The sequence below is a fragment of the Cervus elaphus genome, chromosome 18, assembly GCF_910594005.1.
Source record: "Cervus elaphus chromosome 18, mCerEla1.1, whole genome shotgun sequence".
NCBI lineage: Eukaryota > Metazoa > Chordata > Mammalia > Artiodactyla > Cervidae > Cervus > Cervus elaphus.
The window spans coordinates 51,905,453-51,929,708 of record NC_057832.1 but is presented as its reverse complement, the minus strand read 5'-3'; the positions used below and the strand labels follow the sequence as shown (position 1 = coordinate 51,929,708).

Genomic DNA, 24,256 nt, shown 5'->3' with positions numbered 1-24,256 from the left:
AAAGAATATCTTGATTTCAGGATGCCCCTAAGTCGGGTACTAGTTGCAGCTCTCGCTGTTCAAGTTCCAGACAGGACTCTGAGAGCACAAGGCCAGAGTCTGAAACAGAAGATGTGTTATGGGAAGACTTGCTACACTGTGCAGAGTGCCGATCGTCTTGTACCAGTGAGACAGATGTGGAGAGTCCTCAAGTTAATCCCTGTGTGAAAAAAGAATATAGAGACGACCCTTTTCATCAGGTTGGTTACAGTGTTGGATTATGTGGGGCTGTTGGTCCAGCTCCTTTGAATGTATGTACATTTTACAGAGGTGAGAGAAAACTTACATTCAATTAAAATAATGTTCCCGTATTTTTATTTTTATGTGACCTGTGATCTGGCTTCATAGGAACATAGAATCTCAGTATTTATATACTGATTGTCAATCACCTTGCAAACATATGTTCCTAAGAAATTGTTGGTAAATAGAATTTTCTGAGTCACATTGTACTTTAGATGTATTAGTCCTTTTCTCACTAAGCATACTTCATGGTCAGATTCATCTATACCTGTGACCTTAATTCCACACACGTATACGATTATAATTCACAAATCTACACCTCATGAATATCAGATTTCTATTTCAAAGTGCCTGTAGGAATGCTATCCAACAAAAATAAAATGAGTTACATACATAATTTAAAATTTTCTGGTAGTCTCATTTAAAAACATTTAAAAAGGTAAAATTCATTTAAATATGTTTTGTTTAACCAGTATATTCAAAATATTATCATTTCAATATATAACTACTATGAGACGATCCAGTGTACTGCAACTAAGACCCGATGCAGCTAAATAAATAAATAAATAAAATAAATAAATACTTAAAAAAAAAAAAAAAGAAGAAGCATAACCCTGACAAGTTGGAGAAAGTGAAGGAATGTATTGGTCCCCAGCTGCTAGATGTGAAGATGGGAGAGCTCTTACGTGCATAGGAGAAAAACAGGTGGGGAAATTGGTACAGTTTTGGTTTCTTAGAGTTCTGGAGAAAAGGTATACTTAGGAAGCCTAGCCTCCAACAGGACAAGGAACACATCCTCTGCTGAAACAGGCAGGGGAGGAAGAGTGCATGAAGCAAGTCAGACCATGAGAGTTACTGCATGAACTCTATTCTTTGAAGTGCTGGAGGCCAGATGGTCTCTTAATAGTAAAGAAGTGAGATGATAGGATAAGGGGCTTGTGGATAGTGGTGAAGTCTTTGCATTATCATTTATGGGAAATGGAGATGGTGAGGAGAGAGTATATGTTTGTTTGTGTTCAAGCCATATAACACATTAAAAGAGTCACAGTCCTACTTGATTGAGTGGAATCTTGGTTTAGCTGGAATCTAAAACTATGAATTTGTAGCTGCCCATTCTACACATTTTCCAAAGCAAACCATTCAACATTACAGTAATTCAAGCCTGTGCTCCAGTCACTGATGCTGAAGAAGCTGAAGTTGACTAGTTCTATGAAGACTTACAACACCTTCTAGAACTAACACCAAGAAAAGATGTCCTTTTTATCATAGGGGATTGAAACACAAAAGTAGGAAGTCAAGAGATAATCAGAGAAGCAAGTTTTACCTTGGAGTATAAAATGAAATAAGGCAAAGGCTGACAGATTTTGTCAAGAGAACTTGCTGGTCATAGCAAACACTCTTTTCCAACAACCCAAGAGATGATTCTACACATGGACATCACCAGATGGTCAATATAGAAGTCAGACTGATTATGTTCTTGGTACCTGAAGATGGAGAAACTATATATAGTCAGCAAAAACAAGATCTGGAGCTGACTGTGGCTCCGATCATGAGCTCCTTATTGCATAATTTAGGCTTAAATTGAAGAAAGTAGGGAAAACCATTCAGGTATGACCTAAATCAAATCCCTTTTGATTATACAGTGAAGGTGATGAATAGATTCAAGGGATTAGATCTGTTAAAGTGCCTGAAGAACTACGGGTGGAAGTTCATAACAATATACAGGAGGCAGTAACCAAAACCATCCGAAAGAAATGTAAAATGGTTGTCTGAGGAGGCTTTATAGATAGCTGAGCAAAGAAGAGAAGCAAAGGAAAAGAGAGAAAGGGAAAGGTATACCAAACTGAATGCAGAATTCCAGAGAATAGGAAGGAGAGAGTCTTAAATAATGCAAAGAAATAGAGGAAAACAATAGAATAGAAAAGCCTAGAGATCTCTTCAAGAAAATTGGAAATATCAAGGGAACATTTCATGCAAGGATGGGCACCATAAAGGGCAGAAATGGAAAGAACCAAACAGAAGCAGAAAAGATTGAGAGTACATAGAAGAACTGTACAAAAAAGATCTTAATGGCCCAGATAACCACAATGGTGTGGTCACTCACATAGAACTAGATATCCTAGAGTGTGAAGTCAAGTGAGCCTTAGGAAGCATTACTACTAACAAAGCTTGTAGGAGTGCTGGATTTCTAGGTGAGCTGTTTAAAATCCTACAAGATGATGCTGTTAAAGTGCTACACTGAATATGCCAACAAATCTGGAAAACTCAGCAGTGGCCACAGGACTGGAAAAGTCAGTTTTCATTCCAATTTCCCGAAGAAGGGTAATGCCAAAGAATGTTGAAACTACCATACAATTGCACTCATTTCACTTGCTAGCAAGGAAATACTCAAAATCCTTCAAGCTAGGGTTCAATAGCTTGTGAACCAAGAACTTCTAGATGTACAGACTGGATTTAGAAAAGGAAGATGAACCAGAGGTCAAATTGCCAGCATTCATTGGATCATGAAGAAAGCAAGGGAATTCCAGAAATTTCTGCTTCATTGACTATGCTAAAGCCTTTGACTGTGTAGATCTCAACAAACTATGGAAAATTCTTAAAGAGATGAGAATACCAGACCACCCCACCTGCCTCCTGAGAAACCTATATGCGGGTCAAGAAGCAACAGTTAGAACTGGACATGGAACATCCGATTTTCCAAATTGGGAAAGGAGTACATCACAGCTGTATATTGTCACCGCTTATTTAATTTATATGCAGAGTACATCATGCAAAATGCCGTGCTAAATAACTCACAAGCTGAAATCAAGATTGCAAGGAGAAATATCAACAACCTCAAATATGCAAATGATACCACCCTAATGGCAGAAAGTGAAGAGGAACCAAAGAGCATCTTGATGAAGGTGAAAGAGGATAGTGAAAAAGCTGGCTTAAAATTCAACATTAAATAAAACTGAGATTATGGCATCTGGTCCCATCACTTACGGCAAATAGAAAGGGGAAAAGTGGAAGCAGTGACGGATTTTATTTTCATGAGCTCCAAAATCACAGCCAATGGTGACTGCAGCCATGAAATTAAAAGACACTTGCTCCATGGAAGGAGAGCTATGACAAACCTAGACAGCATATTAAAAGCAGAGACATCACTTTGCTGACAAAGGTATGTGTAGTCAAAGCTTTGGGTTTTCCAGTAGTCATGTACAGATGTGAGAGTTGGACCATAAAGAAAGCTGAGCAAAAAGAATTGATGCTTTTGAACTGTGGTGTTGGAGAAGACTCTCGAGAGTCCCTTGGACTGCAAGGAGATCTAACCAGTCAATCCTAAAGGAAATCAACTCTGAATATTCATTGGAAGGACTAGCACTGAAGCTGAACCTCCAATACTTTGGCCACCTGATGCAAAGAGCTGACTCACTGGAAAAAGACCTTGATGCTGGGAATGATTGAAGGCAAAAGGAGAAGGAGGTGGCATAGGATGAGGTGATTAGATAGCATCACCGACTCACTGGACTTGAATTTGAGCAAACTCTGGGTTATAGTGGAGGACAGAGGAGCCTGGTGTGCTGTAGTCCATGGGGTCACAAAGAGTTGGACATGACTTAGCGACTGAAAAATAACAGTTTTACACAGTTGTATGATATTCTCTAGAATATAGTTTTAATAATTATAATAAAGATTTAATAAGCATTGGCCCTATATATCATCCATTGTGCAAAGTAATCTAGATGCATTGCCTCATATAATCTCCATGATCTATGTCAATGTAGTTAGTTTTTTGTTTCATAAATGAGATGAAGGCTCAGGATTAAATAATGCACCCAGAGTCACACAGTGTAGGTGCCAAGTAGTTGCTATTGAAGGGACAGGAAAGGGGATGCTATGCTGGTTAAAATAATGGATATGGCAAGAAGCTAGACATGTTAAATTGAGAAGGAAATATGAAGAAGAGACTGATAGGTTGAAGAATACGTGTGTTCAAGGAAAAGTGTGTTTCAAAAGGAAGGTTTGAGGAAACTTTCCTCTCTGGTAAGATGAAAGATTGTGGTTAGAGGCTCATTTCAGAAGTAGGCATTTCTGTGTGGTGACAGGTTCCAGGGTGTGGTCATGGGACTAGCTGAAGATCCCTTGAATTTAAGAAGTGAAAAAAAAACAGTGAATAATGCATGGGAAAAGGGTGATGGATGAGTCATCTATATATTCATCTAAGTCAATGAGGATAATAACTGGATTTTAGGTTTACGAAAATGTCTGAGCTCTTTTCTCAGCAACCGCATAAGTGGCACAGAGGTAGGGACCACATGTTGCTTTGCTCATTGTTGTATCACACAGTGCTTGGTACATAGTAGGTGCTTAATATTAGTTGAGTGAAATAATGAAACAAAAATTTTCAAAAGGTGCTAAGTAGACCTTTCTTAAATGATTAAAAATTTTGTTGTAATGAATGTTCTATAGAATAAATTTTGGTCCTAAATCTATTATATCTCTTTTTTCCTTTTTTTTGTAAGATAAAAAAAAACTTTTTTTTTTTTTTTTACTGTTTTACTCTACATATTAATTACAGTACTCTAGATTTACAGTGGTTTTGCTTTTTGATTTAGGATGATTTCACACGCATTTTATATTCTCTGGCTTCTAAAGACAAGCTCATATTTTCAGTCTTAGCTGAAATTAGCTCCCTTTAATGAAAAGCTGCCTTTTTTGTTTGTTTGTTTGTTTGGCTAAGATCTGTATAAGGTTTGGAAGACCCTTTCCTGCCTATGATAAAGACTGGAAAATTCCTCCCCATGAAGCACTGAGCATTTCAATCAGTGTGTTCTAGCCAGTGTGTCACCAAATATGTAGTTTTATCTTATTTTCTTGGTAAATAGTTACTGAAATATTTCTAAAAGGGAAAATTTTTATTCTGTAGCCATGGATGAGCATATAATATAATATAAAGGCGCATTCCGGGGGCTTCCCTGGTGGCTCAGTAGTAGAGAATTCACCTGCCAATGCTGAAGACATGGTTTTGGTCCTTGTATCAGGAAGATCCCATGAAGAAGGAAATGGCAACCCACCCCAGAATTCTTGCCTGGGAAGTGCCATGATAGAAGAGCCTGACAGTACAGTCCATGGGGTTGCAAAGAGTAGGCACAACTTAGTGAGGGACCACACAATGACAAAGACACATTCGAGTGAAGTTCATTTTTCAGTGGGTAAAGCCATACTTACTGCTATAGTTCCCAGAGGTGGAAACTTCAAGAAAGCTTTGAATGAACAGGGAGCAAAGCAATTGAGATTTTGATAAGGATAATAAGAAGTATTGAATGAGTTCTAAACTTTAGCTTGAAAAACATAGCTAAAAGAACCTGTTATCTGATGAAGCTGTAAAATGGAATGATTTGCTCTTAATGTTTTCTTTGAGACTTTTAAAAAATCTTTCATGTACCAAAGGCAGTGTATATTTCAATAAGACTGTTTTTTGAGTACATTACACATGTACACACACATTCCTATATCTTTTTAAATTTTCCAGGTTTTAGTTACTTTCTATGCTCTTGCCTTTTTCCTTTCTAGAAGTAGGAAAATGCTATCAAATGCTAGTTAGAAGGTACCTGAGCAAAATGAGTACTTTTAGAATTAGACTGAAGAATTTTTTGATTTCCTATTTCTTTTTTTAGATGGACATTCTTGGTATTGTATATCTTGCTTCATAAAATTCACTGTTACAGACTGAGAGTTTAAAAAAAAGGAGCCTGTATATCGATGCTTTAATCTATTACCTCTGTGGTTTAACACTCTTTGCATTCAGCTTCTCATACTTGTTCCAGGCTTTTTTGTTTCATCATTTTTCATAATTATTATAGTTTCAGGGAAATTTTGACATTTTAGTGTAAATTATTTCTGTTTTGTTTGGGGATAAATTATAAAATACAATTTGAGGAATTAGGTGGATGTTTAATAACTCCTCTCAGTAACGCATAGCTCTTAAGGTTCTCCAGTAATGAAGTGTATACTATGAAGGTTAATGTATATTAAGATACTCTGATTTTGGAATAGATAAATTTTCAGAGGAACTGTCTTGGTAGCCAAATAGCTACACATAAAAGGGCTTTGCCAGTAGCATGACTACTGGCATTATGGTTTGCCTGTATAACTGTTCATCACTTTTTTTACTCTGTGTACATAAATGTGGTATATTAGTTTTACATAAAGAAAATTAATGTATGAGGTCAGAATAATAAGTTCCCCTATTTATTTTCTTGCATATTATTATGTTACTTTTTATACCTTTAATTAAAATGAATCAGTGCAACTTTACTTCCTCCAGAGGGAAATATATTCCTTAAGTCTACAGAAGCATATCTTTTATCATATTTCAATCACATTTTTATCTGCCAAAGAATATTTTAAAGTAGATTCTTTTGTTCATTGTTAGAAGTTCTTTCAATGAAATATGTTATTAAAATAACTTAGAAATAATATAATATTAGAAATATCAGTTGTATCTCATTCTGGAACTAATCTTTTTTGGGGGGAGGGACCAGTCTTTTTGTTTTATTTCTATTGATATCTGATAATGTAAAGATTAGTGTTTTATTGTGTTGCTATCTTTAACCCTCAACTGTCCTATTTTGAAGTTTTATTCTTTTAATTATAGATCTGAAACAAACAAAAAAGACAAACATACACTAAGTATATGATTTTGTTTGTAGTAAAGCTTTCAGCTTTTCTTTCTACCATTTTCTATTCTGTGAAACTGTGAGAGATACTTTATTTTACTTGGGGGAATACTTCTATTTTCTGTGTGCTTCCGTTTGCAATATTTGCTCTGAAGAGAAAAGTTAAATGGATCCTTTGGAGAAATGCTAGATTTAAAAAAATCAGAAAAGTGACTAAATCAAGTATTAAGGGTAAGTGTGTGTCTTTCTGAATGAGATTGTATCACTGTTTAGTCTTTCAGAAAGGTTCAAATCTCAGCGATCATTTTCTTTCGTATCAGACATGCATAAGTTGAACAGTCAGTAATATGAATAATTAGTAATATGAATTTGATACACATTTGTCTTTGAACACTAGTATATTAGGAGTTATGTAAACAGATTGACAACTAAGTGCCTTTGCTGACAAATTTTAGAGTATTTTTGAACAATCAGTTGCCCTAGTACAGGTTCTGAGAGTTCTTAACTTATATGCATTTTTATAACTAATTTCTTATGTGACATGTTCAATGTATATGCTAACTAATTTTAAGATAGAATTTTAGTGTCCTTGAAATTGTACATGAGATAGCTTTATATAGATACATATATCTGTTCTATAAATATAAATGCATTCACCAGTTTCTGTTTTTTAGTGTATGTAGATAAGGTTTTATTTTGAAATGCAGTTAATATACTCACCAATTTCTGTTTATTTTTTATAGAGTCATTTGCCCTGGCTCCATAGTTCCCACCCGGGATTAGAAAAAATAAGTGCTATCGTATGGGAAGGCAATGACTGCAAGAAAGCAGATATGTCTGTCCTTGAAATCAGTGGAATGATAATGAACAGAGTGAGTTTTTAAATTTTATTTGTTTAGATAGTGATTATTAATATAGCAAATGATTACTGGAGTGTTATATTTACAAGCTGCTCACCTCATTTCTTCAACCTGAAAGAAAAAGTTCCTTGTGTTTGAGTGGTTTGTCACCAAAACACTCTCATTTTTTGGTGCTTTTCATTTTCTGATCAAGAATAGACCTTGATGGTTTAAAATTTTCTTTTATGTTACTCTTTTTTTTGCTTTCAGTGGACCAAATTTAGGAGCTGCTAGGTGTATCCAAGTGTTAATGAAAACATTTTTCTGTATCATTTATCCCAGTTCATTTATTTATTACTACTCAAAACATTAAAAAAGAGAATTCACACTGGAAAATTTCTATTGATGCTTGCCTCTTAAATATACAAGAGTAATGCAACTAATGGTAAAAGAATCTTAAGTCACTTGAAGATGTAGAATACAAATCCTACAGATTTAAGCTTCAGTTTCTGTTATTATTTTATTACATCATTACTACTTTTAAAATTTTGCCTAATTCCCATGGACAGCTAAGCATGATTTAACTTGCAATTTTAAATTTCTTATGTGTTGCTAACTAGAACTGTTGTGCATACTTTTATATAGGACAGGAATTAAAATAACTGGTTTCAGAAACTGAGCTACTTCCTATTACATATCTCCATGTGAGCTATGAAAAGCTATTGACAAGGAGTCTCCAAAAACTTGCATCTAGTTAATACTCTGTACCTTATTTGTGAATTTTTGCATGCTATGCAATATGATGTTAAAAAAGGTAGCTAGATGATATTTAAAATCCCTCCCAGTCCTGCCAATTTTATATTTTCCATTATTTAATTTCCAAATTTCTTTTTTTCTTATAATTGCCCTGCCCCTTTTTCCCTTGCTCTTATTTAATTTTTACCCCCTGGCATATTCTCTTCTGAAATGGTTTCAGTAAACTATATATATATATATATGTGTGTGTGTGTGTGTGTGTGTGTGTATATACATAAAAGAAAGTAGTTTTGCAGTTTAAGGAGATTATCCATTTGTATTGTGAACTCTTTGAAGAAGAACATAAAGTATAAATTCTAGATTTTTTTTCTTTAACTGGATTTAAGGGATACAAGATCTCCTCATTCTTTTCAGTATTCTAGTATTTGTAAATATTTCTAAATTTTTAAATAATGAGATAAGTAGAATATTTTTTTCAAGATCCAAGTAAGACCAGGTAAGTAAATCCTTTTGCCTCTACTTAATGAATTAAGAGATCTGATAATGAACTGTTTTTAAAAACTGAAAAATATTGACTTACGTTTTATGTGTAATAGGTTCTCAGACTTTGAGTAAATTTAAATTTCATTATTCAGGTATTAAAATGGATATATTTTAACAGTAATTTCACATTGCTATAAATAAAATAATGCTTCATTAGGAATTAATTTTACTGTAGATAAAATTTGTGTACTTTTTTTTTTTCTCTCTCTCTCTCTAAAGGTAAACAGCCATATACCAGGAATAGGCTACCAGATTTTTGGAAATGCAATCTCTCTAATCCTGGGTTTAACTCCATTTGTTTTCCGACTCTCCCAAGCTACCGACTTGGATCAACTCACAGCACATTCTGCTTCAGAACTTTATGTGATTGCGTTTGGTTCTAATGAAGATGTTATAGTTCTTTCTATGGTTATAATAAGTTTTGTGGTTCGTGTGTCTCTTGTGTGGATTTTCTTTTTTTTGCTCTGTGTAGCAGAAAGAACTTATAAACAGGTGGGTATAATATGGACGTCTCAGTAGAGAATTTTATCCTTTTCATAATATTCACGGTATCCCTGAAGTATTTTGGTGTTTCATTAAATCATTTTGACGTGCTAATTGTTTCCCCATTTTGTTTTTATAATAGTTAACCAAATAAAACCTTAATAACTTCTGTTTTGTTAATTTTTGTTTTTATGTGGTAATCTACTTGAAAATTAATTTTTATTTTAATCTTTTTTAGCGATTACTTTTTGCAAAACTCTTTGGACATTTAACATCGGCAAGGAGGGCTCGAAAATCTGAGGTTCCCCATTTCCGATTGAAGAAAGTACAGAATATAAAAATGTGGCTCTCTCTCCGATCCTATCTTAAGGTAGAATGGTAGTGATAAAAGTACTCTTAACGTGCTGGCTCCCTCTCATAGTTCCAATTCTTTGTCAGTATGTATGTATGTCTAGATTTATAGTCAGGTTTGTACTCACATAGTGCTATGTGGCCACGTCTAGTGTTCATTTTGATCCATATGCAGAAATTCAAAATGTTAAACTGGTTCTTTACAGTAAAACATCTGAATTCCAAAAGGCTTAAATGCATTTTAGGTAGATGATTCAAGATCAGGTTGTCCTAAATTTATCTTTGTTCATAAATCTCACCAACTACTACTACTCATTCAAAAGCTAGATTAAAGATTTTGTTTCTACAATAGAATGATTATATCACAAGCCAGCAGAGGGAGCCCACTGCTTAAAAAAGGAAATTAAAAAATCTGTCAATGAGCTACCTCACCGAGGTGGCCTATTACTATTTGAAAACTTTAGCTTCCAATTCTAAGCCATCCTTCCTATGCCATTCTTTTCCTTTAATCTTTTAAAATAACTTTCCTAATTATGGAATTAAGATATAAAAGCTCAGGAGGGAAATGGGAAACATCTGAATTAGTTTTAGGAAACATTTCTTCTGAGGATTATTTCTTTGTTGCATAGCAATAAATTTCATTGTGTATGGAGTAATCATAGCTTAGTAAAATTGACCTAAAGGCCAACTGTCCTCTGACATGCTTAGATCTTTAATGACTTTTATTTTGAGGTAACAAGGAAAAAGCAGAAAACTTTTGCATTATTTGCTACACTTCTGTTTAAAAAAAAAATCATTATGCTGTTTATTTAACTTGTTAAATTCAGCTAAGTTAGTCTTCATTGGGCGATGCCACAGATCAGTGTAGATTGTTTTTCCTCACTGTGACACCGCTGGAAGGATGGATATGATCCTTGTTACCTGTCTTAGTGAGAAGCCACCTAAAATTTGCTCTCCTTAGCATCCCTGAGCAGGTATTGCATTCTTTTTTGCATTGATTATTTTAGTCCATAAACATTGATTTAATGTTAACCATGTGCCATTCACTATTGATGAGATCAAACTCTCTCTGCTCATTAGGAGCTCATTCTTCAGTGAGGGAAACATGTAACCCAAGGTCTAGGGATTATCCTGAGTACTGACTTCCTCTCTTGGATTTCCAACATTCAGTTTATCACCAGTTCCCACCCTTTCTGCTTCCAAAATGTATCTCAAATCCATTTACTTCTCTCTCTCTCTCTCAATTTCCCCACCCTAATTGCAGCCACCAATTATCTCCTGTATTGGATTACTGCAGTTAGATCTTATATGGCCTCTAGTGTTCCTGTTTCCTCCTTTTAATGTTTTTCTCAAGTTTGCTACCAGAGGTGTCTTAAAAATGTAGATTTGACCATATTCTTAAAACTTTCTGAAAATTCTCCATTGATCTTAGCATGTAGAACCAAATCTTAATAGGGCTTTTAATGCCCTTCGTGACTCAGCTGCTGCAGACAGCTTGTCCCTCTTGTCTCATTTTGAAATACTTTCCTTCCTGCATTCCAGCCAGCCTACACTGCTTCAATGCTTTGAATGTACTGTGATCTTTTCTGTTTTACACTCTTGCACTTGCTTTTCCTTCTACCAATAACACTGCTGTGTGCCATCATGCTACTGCACCCTACTTTGGTGTAAATATCACTTCCTTGGAGAGATCTTCCCAGGCCTACACAATCTTTCTGAGAGTTAGGAGTATGGGCCTGGGAAGATCTCTGTAAGGAAGTGATATTTGTACCAAACTTGTCACCAGTGTTCTGAAAGCATTCTATACCTTTCCTTCATAGCTCTCATCACAACTTGCAAGTGTATCTGTCTCTGTGAACTTGATGTTTGACTCCTTGTCTGTTTTGTTCTCTACTATATTTCTAGCATCTAGCACTGTCCCTCATTCTGAGCAGGTGTCCAAGAAACCTGTTGAATAAATGGTTAGGGTTTGACAAAATGGGATATTTGGGAGTTATCCTTCTACAAATTCTAGGCTATCTATTCACCATTTTTCATTGTGTTGCAAATCCTCAGGCAATAGTAACAGTTTATAATTAAAATTCATCTCACAAATTAGGTATATTTTCAATGTCATAAGCTATGGTCAATGTGCAGTGATGGATCAGTACCTTAGTTGAAAGCATGGAATTAGCTGCTAATTAGTAAATATATTTAAAAGTGTTTTCACTTTTTTCCCCCAGCGTCGAGGTCCTCAGCGATCAGTTGATGTCATAGTTTCATCTGCTTTCTTGTTGACTATCTCAGTTGTATTTATCTGTTGTGCCCAGGTGAGTTAACTTATTCTGTGTAGAACTTAGATAATCAGATCTATAAATATTCAACCTCCAAGGCTTTCTAATAAAAAACAAAGTAATAAGTAATTTGAAATTGAATTTTTACAGTTTATTTTTTTCAGTAGAGTAAGTAAATGCATCTTACTTATTTACATGATGAACAATGACTAACTTATTTTCAGGTGTCTTATTAATTGAACATAAAATAATTAGCTTTTGTCTACAATTCACCTTTATTTCCCCAAACAAACTGATGAGTGTCTAGAGTTAGGAAATTTTTCAGACTATTTTTCATGATCTCTGCTTTATTCACATTTAATATTAACTTTTATTTTATACCTGAATTATCACTGTGACTTAACTGCCTCATCTCTGAAAAAAGAATTCTCATTGACCAAGATTAGTCAGGAAGTACAAAAGCATCTCAGGATATATTCTATGCTATGAAATTTAAACTTCCATTTCAAGTAATAAGATATGCTAGATTACCTGAAAATTCTTCTGGTTTAAAATACACAATACTGGGGAAAATAAACAGCATCTTAATATGTATAAGTGAGCTATTTTATAAATATACATATTGCTTGTATATTTCAGTTTATAACACAGTAAGGGGCCAAAAATGAGGATAAAAGTGAAAAACAGAGCAGTTAAGTATATGTGTTAATGTTAGGTTGAAGTGCTTTGTTGGTGTTAGTATGTGAGAGACTTGAGATTTTACGCCCATTTGAGAACGGGAGATGAGGCCTTGATCTGCTGTACCTCCTTATACATAAGCTACAGGGCCAGAATCCTCAAAGGCCTATAGTCTCAGTGAAAAGGTGCAATAAGAAAAAGTCTGCCCAACAGCACAGGAAGACAATAAGGAAGCTTGGTCAGTTTTGCCAGGATTCTGGCCAAGGAGGCAGAGAAAGTCTCTCCTAAGAATATATAAATGTAGGTCAGCTTTTAATACAGGTTCAGGGTTCAAGTGTACATTACAGATCTTGTCTTGTAGCTGCTGTGTCAAGAAGTTAATATAACAAGATCCTAGACTCCTGGATACCTGAAAGAAGCGAAACCAAGACTGTTCTTGGGATGTAACACCAACCCTAATCCTCATAGAATTTGCACAGTTAAAGCCCCTTCAGGTCTCAGAACACATGGAAAAACTTTCTAACATGAGTGAGTCAGCAAATTAACACACAGCAGGAGAACATCTCCAGCAACTTCAGATCTGATCAGATAGAAACTATAAGCTTGTTTAAAATGACTGAAAATGTAGGTAACACTATTAAAAAAAAAGAGCAGATAGATTTGAAAAATACCCAAGCATTGCTTCATAGCAGTTACAAAGTCACTGACATTAAAAACACAACAAACAGAAGAAACAGCAAATTGAAGACAAAGATATTTGGTGAGCTGGGAGATGGAAGAAATTACCCAGAATATAGAACAGAGATGAAGAGACGGAAATATGAAAAGGAGATCCAACATATATCTAATAAGAATTTCATATTGAAAGAAGAGAGAGAGCAATATTTGGAGAGATGATGACTTAAGAGGTTTTCTGAATTAGTAGAAGACGTTAATTTTCAGGTTTAGGAAGGACAAGAAGAACAAGAAGCCACAATAAAAGCAAATTGACACTTTGGATACATTATAGAGATACTGCAGTAGAGATACTGCCGAATACCAAAAACAGAAAAATCTAACACAATTAAAAGGAAGAAGACTGATTTCTTTACTCACAATTGCTTGTTGCATTTCAGTCTTTTCTTCAAGGTTTTATTTCCATATTCCTGAAGTACATCCTGTAGTATTTTTGTCTCTAATGAACATAAAATCTATTTCTGTCAACAAAAGACAAATGAAACATAATAACATTGTCAAGTTTTAAATGTAAAAAGATAGAAAAGTACATTGCAGATAAATACTAGCCAAGAGAAAGCTGGTAAAGTAACATTAATAGCAGATGAAATAGACTGTAATCTAAGACATGTTACTGGGATAGAGACAAACCTGACAAAAATTTTGTAGAATTATTAGGAAGATCTAACAATTCTAAAATTGTGTGTGTGTTATCACATAACTTCACTCTTACCTATATGCAGCCTAAATCAATAGCACTGTAGTAAGGAATTGACAAAATGTCACTTTGGGAGCTTTGAACACATTTCTTTCATAATTGATGAAGCAGACAAAAATATGAAGACATGTATCTAAACAAGACAGTTAAAATTTTATTCTGAGATTGGACAATACATACTCTTTTCAGACACAGAGCAGTTTATTAAACTTTCCCATGTACTAGGAGACAAAATGATTCTCAACTGATACCATACAGACCTCTAGTTATATACAGCTAAAGTAGAAAACAATGACAGCAAAAAGAAAACCATGCATTTGGAAATTTCAAAACATACTTATAGATGGCAGTGTTTAAAAAGAAAACTCACAGTATTAAACTGAAATAGTTGAGAATTTTTTTTAAAAAAAGAATAGTAGTATATATTAATGTCATTAAAGTTAAAAGCTTCTGTGGACAGTTTTGTAGAAATGTTAATTAAAACTGACTCAGAAGGTAACTGAAGCGCTGAGAAGACCCTGCAGCCATATAGCAGTATTGATTCAGTAGTTTGAAAATCTGCTACCAACAAAAATCCCCAAGACCCTTGTGATTTTTACAGATGAATTTTGCCAGATGTTTTAATAAACAAGTAATCCTAATCCTATGCAAAAGATCTAGAGAGTAGAAAAAGGGAATATTCCCCCAACTCATTTAATGTACTTCATGTAACTTTGTTACCAAACCAGAGAGACAGTATGAACACCGGAAGCAGTGAACCAGCTTAGATGCAGAAATACTCAGAAGATGAAGCCAGCAGTTAATAACAGTAAATATGCCATGACCTAGACAGCCTATCCCTTGGATGCAAACGTTTTCACTTTAGAAAATCCAGTTATCTAGTTTGAACTCCTTTAGTTGATTAAAGGAGAAATCATCTGATCATCTCAATAGATTCAGAAAACAAATTGGTAAATTTCGATGGGAGATTCATAATAGAGTGACTGAAAAGTACTGTCCTTAATTTGATAAATAAAAATCTTTCAAAAACTGGAGCAAACACTGTACATATGATATTTATTATCTTTGAGATACTTTAAAATCAGGAATGAGATGGGTGCTTTCTTTATCACTTCTAGTTAAGGAAGGTACTAACCAGTGAAGATAGGGAAAAGAAAGAAATTGTATAAAGATTTGGAAAAAAAATAGACTGTATGGATGTCTATGTATAATATTCTAGTAACTTTCCAGACAAAGTATTAAAAACATGACACATTTTTTAGAAGTACCAGATCAACAAAAATGGATATAACCTCAATATAAAACAATCAGTTTTGTTTCTATAGGTCAGAAATCAGCAAACTTCTGTAAAGGGCCAGTCTAAAATAAGACTTTTACCTGATACATTCAGTCTCTTATTTATTCTTCTCTCCCTAAAATTTGTTAAGTATTAAAAAAGTACCATAAATGACAAAAGAGAGTCTGTGAAAAACTACTGGCAAAATACGTGATTTAAGTAGCTTTGTTATTCACAAAAATAACTTCAACAAATCAAAGAAAACAGACAACCTAATAGAAAAAGTTATATACAAAATTTACAAAGTTAACTTAGAGAAGAGGAAACCCAGTGACCAGTAAGCATATGAAACATACTCATCCTCCCTAAGTAATTTGGAAAAGTAAAAGAGTAAGAGAACAATGTACACCCATTAGAATGGCAGGTGTTAAGAAGTTGAATAATACCCAATCTGAACAGATATGAAGGCAAAGGGAACTCTGATCTGCTGCTGAGAGTATAAATTGGCACAACTGTTTCTAGAAACAGATTTGTAATATCTGCTAACACTGAATGTGTGACTATCCAAGGCTTTAGCAGTTTTACTCCTAGATATTAACTCCTGAAGAAGGTCTTACATGTGCACAAGAAGACCAGGAGAGGCATAAGAGAATATTTATAGTTTGCAATGAGGAAATTGGCAACCCAGTGAATGTTAATTGATAGAGTAGGCAAATCCACTGTGGTTGATTCTTTTACTGTAATATCTTGCAGTAGTTAGTATGAATGAATTTAAGTTTAATGAATCATGGATAAGCTTTGAAAACAAAATCCAGTAGATTAAAAAGCAAATTGAAGAATGATAAGGTCAATGTGATAGCATTTATACAAATTCCAACATATATATAACATAACATAGTATAAGCATAAATACCTAGCTAAACTATAAAAGCTGAGTGGAAAAGGTAAATACAAAAGTCATTACCCTTACAGAGGGGTGGGGAAGAAGGGGAATGATGAAAGGAAAAGTTTAAAGGGGCTTCCTTTGAATCTTTACTCTTCTGTTTTTGAAAAATCTAAAAAATATTGCAAGATATTAAGATTTAATGGAAGTAAATATATGAGTTTTGATTACATCATACTCCACACCTTTCATGTGCTTGAAATATTTCCTAAGAAATGTCAAATGTTTGAAAAATGTAACACTATATCCATGATCTATCTGTATGAAGTAAAATTTTACTTTCTTTTAAAGAAGAAATTTTTGAATCACATTCTTTTTCATATTGCCTTTTCCCTACATTTTTAGTTGCTTCATGTACATGAGATCTTCCTTGATTGTCACTACAATTGGGAACTGGTAATCTGGTGCATCTCGTTAACACTTTTTCTCCTAAGATTTGTTACCCTTGGATCAGAAACAAGTAAAAAATATAGCAATACCTCAATATTACTTACTGAACAGGTGAGAATTCATGTTTATTATGTTATAAATTAATGTCTGATACCTACATGTTAAAATAAAAAGTTTTCATTTACTTCAGAATTTTTCAGGAACCTCTATTAAGACCATTTATGTTGCAGAGCAGAACTTGAAATTTGGTAGCGCACAAAACTTTCTTCAGTGTTCAGCCTTGATACAGATTTCAAGTTTAAGCTATTGTTTCTGTGTCCCATTTTCATTTGATAAGCAGGAAATACCATTTTTAGAAATGTAGAAATCCCATTGTTGGGATAGGTTTGCATTGCAGTGTACCAGAGCCATATTTGAATAAGCATAAACTTTTATTCAATAGAAAGTGTAAAGCCTAATAATTTTGATACTTAACTTTATTTTGTATGAATTAAAAAGTTTTCCTTATTTCATAAGATTTAAACAAACTTATTTCTAGTGAACTTGTTGAGTATTTTTGTCAGGAATAGTTTGATTTTTAAAAATTGGTAACCCTGTCAAACCAAGTCAGTTAGAGGGAAAGGGGAAAGTAGGAAACAAACCAGCTGATTTGCTTTACTCTAGTTATTGTTTATTTTCTATGTTGGTTTGGATCTGGGACTAAAGGGTTTCACATTTTAAATAATGAAATCCAGTTTTCCTTCTTTCAGCTTTTAGTTACATTTGAAAAGTTAAAAAAATATTATTTTCTTATTGTAAAATATTTGCTGTAAGAAGTTAGGAATATATAGTTAAGTGTGAAGAAGAATATTAATATCACCTATACTCTTAATAATAGAGAATTACTGCTAATATTTTAGCAAATGTTTTTCAGCTCCTCTTAAAAATGAGTATTTGTTATAATAAAAAAATAAGTATTTGTTATAATTTTAAGTATATTTAATTGTTAATTCTTTTTTTAATAAAAGATAAACCTCTACTTGAAAATGGAGAAGAAACCTAACAAAAAGGAGGAATTGACACTAGTGAACAATGTTTTAAAACTGGCTACTAAATTGCTAAAGGTAAGAGTGAAAATGAAAATGGACATCATGTAGAAAATGCTGTTCTAACTTTTCTTACTTTTTTGTTTGTAGATCCTGCTTTGTGTTTGGTTTTCAGGATTATCGAAATTGTTGTCCAAATTATTTTTGAGCATGTTCATGCTGTTTACATTTTATTTCTCATTGAAAAACTAATCAAAGTAATTCAGATCATTTCATTTTGAAATTTTAAGACTCTTAATAATGTTTAGAATATTGTAGAAGTTGGCATCTTTGGAAATTTTTGCATCCTAGAACTTAAAATAGATTTTAAAAAAGAAGATTTGGGGGCTTCCCTGGTGGTCCAGTGGTAAGACTCCATGCTCTCAATGCAGGAGGCACGGGTTCAAACCCTGGTCGGGGAACTAAGATCCCACATGCCATAGAGCATGGCCAAAAAAAAAAAAAAATAAATAAACAAACACCTTATTTAAAAAAAAAAAAAAAAAAAGAAGATTTGGTGTTAATTTGCTATTTTTTTTTTTCATTTTGTATTTCTCAAAACAATAATACTGTTTACTTGGCCTGAGTTGGTTTAAAAAGTAGTAATACATTGTAGTAATCACTATAATAATTATATATCACCAATAAATAAATTTTCAAAGCTTTTTTGGTAGCAGTCAAAAATAATATAATTTCAGTATATCTGATCTCATATTAACTCTTTCAGTTCAGTTCAGTCGCTCAGTTGTGTCCGACTCTTTGTGAGCCCATGAACCGCAGCACACCAGTCCTCCTGTCCATCACCAACTCCCGGAATTTACCCAAACCCGTGTCCATTGAGTCAGTGATGCATTCCAACTATCTCATCCTCTGTCGTCCCCTTCTCCTCCTGCCCTCAATCTTTCCCAGCATCAGGGTCTTTTCCAGTGAGTCAGCTCTCTGCACCAGGTGGCCAAATTATTGGAGTTTCAGCTTCAACATCAGTCCTTCCAATGAACACCCAGGACTGATCTCCTTTAGGATGGACTGGTTGGATCTCCTTGCAGTCCAAGGGACTCTCAAGAGTCTTCTCCAACACCACAGTTCAAAAGCATCAATTCTTCGGCGCTCAGCTTTCTTTATGGTCCAACTCTCACATCCATACATGACCACTGGAAAAACCATAGCCTTGACTAGACGGGCCTTTGTTGGCAAAGTAATGTCATGCTTTTTAATATGCTGTCTAGGTGGGTCATAACTTTCCTTCCAAGGAGTAAGCATCTTGTAACTTCATGGCTACCGTCACCATCTGCAGTGATTTTGGAGCCCCCAAAAATAAAGTCAACCACTGTTTCCTCTGTTTCCCCGACTATTTGCCATGAAGTGATGGCACCGGATGCCATGATCTTAGTTTTCTGAATGTTAAGCTTTAAGCCAACTTTTTCACTCTCCTCTCTTTCACTTTCATCAAGAGGCTCTTTAGTTCTTCTTCACTTTCTGCCATAAGGGTGGTGTCATCTGCATATCTGAGGTTATTGATATTTCTTCCGGCAATCTTGATTCCAACTTGTGCTTCCTCCAGCCCAGCGTTTCTCATGATGTACTCTGCATGTAAGTTAAATAAGCAGGGTGACAGTATACAGCCTTGACGTATTCCTTTTCCTATTTGGAACCAGCCTGTTGTTCCATGTCCAGTTCTAACTGTTGCTTCCTAACCTGCATACGGGTTTCTCAAGAGGCAGGTCAGGTGGTTCGGTATTCCCCCTTTGGAGGTAATTTAATAAGATATCATCATCACTGCAGTGTTAGTAATTCCTTTCTTTCTTAAAAGGAAACTATTTTTTATCAGTCATTTGTTTGGGACAGAAATTGGAGTTACAAATTTAGGTTACAGATTTCTTTTAAATGAAAGTCACTTTTTCCTAAGAAGACCTAAAAGTATATTTACTTACCTCAGGTTTAACCAAGTTTATTCTTTCTAAGACTATCATGATTTGTAACTATCTTTTGAAATGGTGTTTGTAAAAATTCTCTTTGCATATTGCCCTGAATTAATTTAACAACTAATTCTTAATGAATCTGGGTTCATGGTTTTTTCCTCTTCTGCTAGGAATTGGACAGTCCCTTTAGACTATATGGACTTACAATGAATCCACTGCTTTATAACATCACCCAGGTTGTCATCCTGTCAGCTGTTTCTGGTGTTATCAGTGACTTGCTTGGATTTAATTTAAAGGTAAGGGCTTGCAGGTATTTTTAAATTTCTTAGTACCCTGTTACATTTTCATGATGTTTATTTCACCCTTACACTCTTGAGATCTCACATGTATAGTAATGGATCATTTTGATTATATTATATACAGTTAATGAAGATAACATTTATTTTCAAAGAATGATAAATATTCTTGGCTTATAATACTGATGGAGCTTCTCATTCAGAACAGTATTTGTTACAAATGGTACTCTTGGATAGGATAAGTGGAAGTGCTTATTTTTTACTCATATATAAGATGAATCTAATTTAGATGATTTTTTAAAAAAAGCTTTGGCCAAAGGCTATGTTATTTATCTATATAGCAATATATGCATCCTCCAACATGTGCAAAGCTGCTAGTGAATGTTTATATTAACCGGTGTAGATGTATATTGTCACTTTCCAGTTAGAGAAAGCAAGAGAAATTGGAGTTTCACTTTTTTATTTGTTTGAGGTGAATTCTTGAAAATAAAAGAATTTAAAATAATAGAACCTTCACTTGTTTATGAATGAAATTTAGATAAAAAACTATCATGTGATATAACTTAATAAGTTGCAATATCAAAACTGGCTCTAATGGTCCCTACTTGTATTATTTTTTCACTAGCTCTGGAAGATTAAATCATGACAATTCAGAGAAAAGAAGATGTAGCCTCTTTTCCAGAATAAGAGTACCAACTAAGCTGCCTGAAAGCAGTCACTGACTCTTTGCTTCAGGAATCTCAGCTGAGAAATTGAAGTGTTTACATCAGACTGTCCTGTGCAATTCTTATATTTATTTCACTTGTTCACTGTTTTTTACATTTATTTTAGTCTTTATATTTTATTTTTAGCATTGATATACTTAGTTGTTGAAAGGGTGATGAAACTGATGTCCAGATACTTGAGATCCTGGTAATTGCTCATAAAAAATGACAACAAATTGTGAGAATAGAAGCCATTGCTAAACACTGTTTCTCCATCAATGCCGTGACTTGCCTTACTTGAAGTAAACTTCTTTAACTTTGTCATCTTGCATCAGACTCAGCTAAACACATAAAGCATTTTTCTTCAGTAAATCAAGATCCAGTCCGGGTTTCTTTTGAGTTATTTTGGAACAATGCCAGGATCTAAACTGATTAAGCTGCAGTTTAAGCACCCTTCAGTATTAATATCTATGGTATTACACAACAGGTCAACAAGTGCTCTTTGATGATAAAACTCTTAATAGAGCAATAATTGTAAATGGTTACCATACTGTAAGATATTTTGATAAAAATTAACTAGTAATAATTGTATTTATTTGAAACACTGGGCTGTTTGCACAGCTCCAACTGTGCATGCTCAAAATGTGCACTTTTTTAAAATTGTTACTTTTAATGCGTGTCTTTATATGGGGTATGTTATAGTGTACTAGGGCATGATATGGTATCCTTTTGGGTGAGGTATATACTCATCTCACAAGTGAAGTGCCTATTGATATTACTCAAGTATGTTATGTTTACTCAAGTAAAATAATTTCTCCCCATGGTACACTATAGTGTATGCTATTCATACCACACTCAAATGAACAACTTAATAACATTAAGGACTAATCAGATATTCCTGATTGCTAGCTGTAAAACTATATATGAGTTTTCAGGAAAAATAGCGACAGCTTGCAAATTCTGCTATCTCGTACATCTCCCTCCTCAACTCGCAATTATATAAGGGCTATTTTAGATGCTTTTAACCTAGAAAGTAACCCCCTCCCTCCCTTCCAAATAATTTGCCAAGTGTCCAAATGAGAACTTATCTGTTGGCATGTTAGGTAAATAGGGCAAATATGATGGTATCTTACATTGGGCCTTGATTTTAAGTTGTTATATTTGTACAATCAAATTTTAGGAGTTACATGAAATATGAAATGTTTTAGCGAACTTTTTTTTTTTTAAAACTGGGTGTCTAGTTTTTAAAAGACTTTATTTGAAACAATCTAGAATTTTCTTGGTGCAAGTTGTATCATGTTGAATATCCTCACCTTTTTTTACAATGTTTTAGGGAATTTAAAATAATTAATTGTAAATGATTTATTTGACTGGTGCAGTTTTAATCCCCAAATCATAATCTTAAGATCAGGAATGTGTGGAGAACAGAGCCATATCATATCACTTTGCTCTCACCATTCCTTTTGATCAGCCTCAAATCAGCCTCATTGTATAGTATATTTTCTTTCTATAGAAAACAAAAACATTTTGTTTTATTTGCCTATGTTCTAATATGTTTAATAATGACCAAAGTGCATTCTGAGTTTTTTCAAGGAATGTATTACTGGAGCTTTAAGAACATACTTATTTTCTCCTGTGAAAAATTAGGCTTTGTCTGATACGTTTATTCTTCCTCTATTGTCTAATGTTGAGGTTGTTTTTAGGAATTATATTTTATAAACTTTTTCAAGATAAGGTACATACCTATACAGAACTTAACATTTTGCACAGAATATATTGAATATATTTTGAGAAAAAAAAGTACAGCATGAGTTCTGTTAGGAATAAAAATGAAACTATTGTATCTCACAAAAAAAACCTTATTTCAGAATGGAAATATTTTTGAGAAAAGTAGCTGAGTAAACTGATTTAGGAAAATGCTTGTTTTTTGATTGAAGTTCATTTCAACTTGGAGTTGGGAGTTGATTTATTAAGTACAGTGTACCTCTCAACATCGTATTAATAATATGTTGAATTATGTCACTAATATGGCAGCAGTAGAATACTAAGAGGAAAAAGTTGTCATTTTAAGTAATTTCAGAACATTAATGGAACTGTTTTCAAAGCAGAAAAATTGACATTGCTGCCTTTAAGAATACAATGAATGTAAGAAATTGAAAGAAATTGTAAAATAGCACATAATATAGAAAAGACAGTTCAAAGATAGAATTGTGGCAGATGTTGTGTGTTAACTGTTGTTGTTTCTTTGCCACATGTATCGTATTTGAAAGTTTGAACTTGGCAAGTTTAAAATAAAACGTTCTATGACTGACAGTGTTAAACCTGGAGTGGGTTTGGTTTTTTTTGTTTGTTTTTTCAAATTTTCAAGTCATGCACATTTCTATGGTAATTTTGTTACTTACTGTAGCATAAACTTTAGGTGTAACTGTTAGATTTGAGGGGAGTGGGAATACATTTTTAAAACCTTTCCAACATTTCAGATTTTGCATTATGATTCTTAGAACATGAAAGAAGAATCAGCGCACAGGCTTTTCATCACCAAAATGCTATGACATCATTAATGTTTGTTTGCTTGTTTGTTTGTATTTAAATACAGAAAACTGGCTGTAGCCTGGGGTATTAAAATTCATTATCAGGAGGATTGTGTTTTTAACCAAGTGATTTTACACATGATTTCAACAAGAGAGATCATGGCCAACAATAACATGGGTAAGCATTGTAATATTTCTGTTCTCTGACTGGTACAAATGTTCATAGGCCTTAATCAGGGACTGTTCATTCAAGTGCACTTTACCACTTTCTTTAAGCTTAAAATTGGGTCTCTTAATGAGTCTCCCGCCACACTTACAGATAGAGCAGTATGACTTGCATCTCTTTATACTGTATGACTTATAACACTGATTCTCAAGCATTTTTCTACCAGCCTTATAAGAAAGACACCACAGATGCGCATCAGTATCTCTGGCTCCCCACAAGGCCTGCTTCCTGGGGCGTAGACTGTGGATCTTGGATGTGGTACACGCATACTCCGAAAAAAGTATTCCATAAGTGATTTTGAAATTTTGTTCCACTTATCACTCCTCACCACCTTGAGAATTACTGTCTTAAGATTAGAGCAAGTAAATTACATAAGATTTTTAACTTCATTGACCGCTGTTTTCCCAGCACATAAAATAGTGCCTAATCTCAGTCTATTGAATCAATGAATTTTGAATGATGACTTGAGTCACATAGAACCTAGACACCACCTAGTCCAAAGCCCTCATTTTACTATTGATAGGTTTAAAAAAAATGAGTCCGAAGAAGAGATTGAAAAGCTTGCCTAAGTTTCCACAAGTAGAATCCACACTCTCCTTTATTCCCTTTGA

At 34.0% G+C, this 24,256-nt stretch overlaps 1 protein-coding gene across 4 annotated transcripts in view; it reads left to right on the top strand.

The window, feature by feature from the left end:
• The window catches only part of PHTF2 (putative homeodomain transcription factor 2), a 125,172-nt gene extending 101,963 nt beyond the window's left edge, over positions 1–23,209 (top strand). For all 4 annotated transcript variants that reach the window (XM_043871637.1, XM_043871636.1, XM_043871635.1 and 1 more), the window contains 9 exons: positions 21–239; positions 7,685–7,813; positions 9,299–9,571; positions 9,801–9,932; positions 12,136–12,222; positions 16,861–17,016; positions 17,913–18,008; positions 20,059–20,184; positions 20,810–23,209. In XM_043871637.1, the coding sequence (XP_043727572.1) occupies positions 21–239; positions 7,685–7,813; positions 9,299–9,571; positions 9,801–9,932; positions 12,136–12,222; positions 16,861–17,016; positions 17,913–18,008; positions 20,059–20,184; positions 20,810–20,830 (1,239 nt within the window). In that variant the 3' untranslated portion in view covers positions 20,831–23,209. The remainder of the gene's footprint in view (positions 1–20; positions 240–7,684; positions 7,814–9,298; positions 9,572–9,800; positions 9,933–12,135; positions 12,223–16,860; positions 17,017–17,912; positions 18,009–20,058; positions 20,185–20,809) is intronic.
• Positions 23,210–24,256: the final 1,047 nt, after the last annotated feature.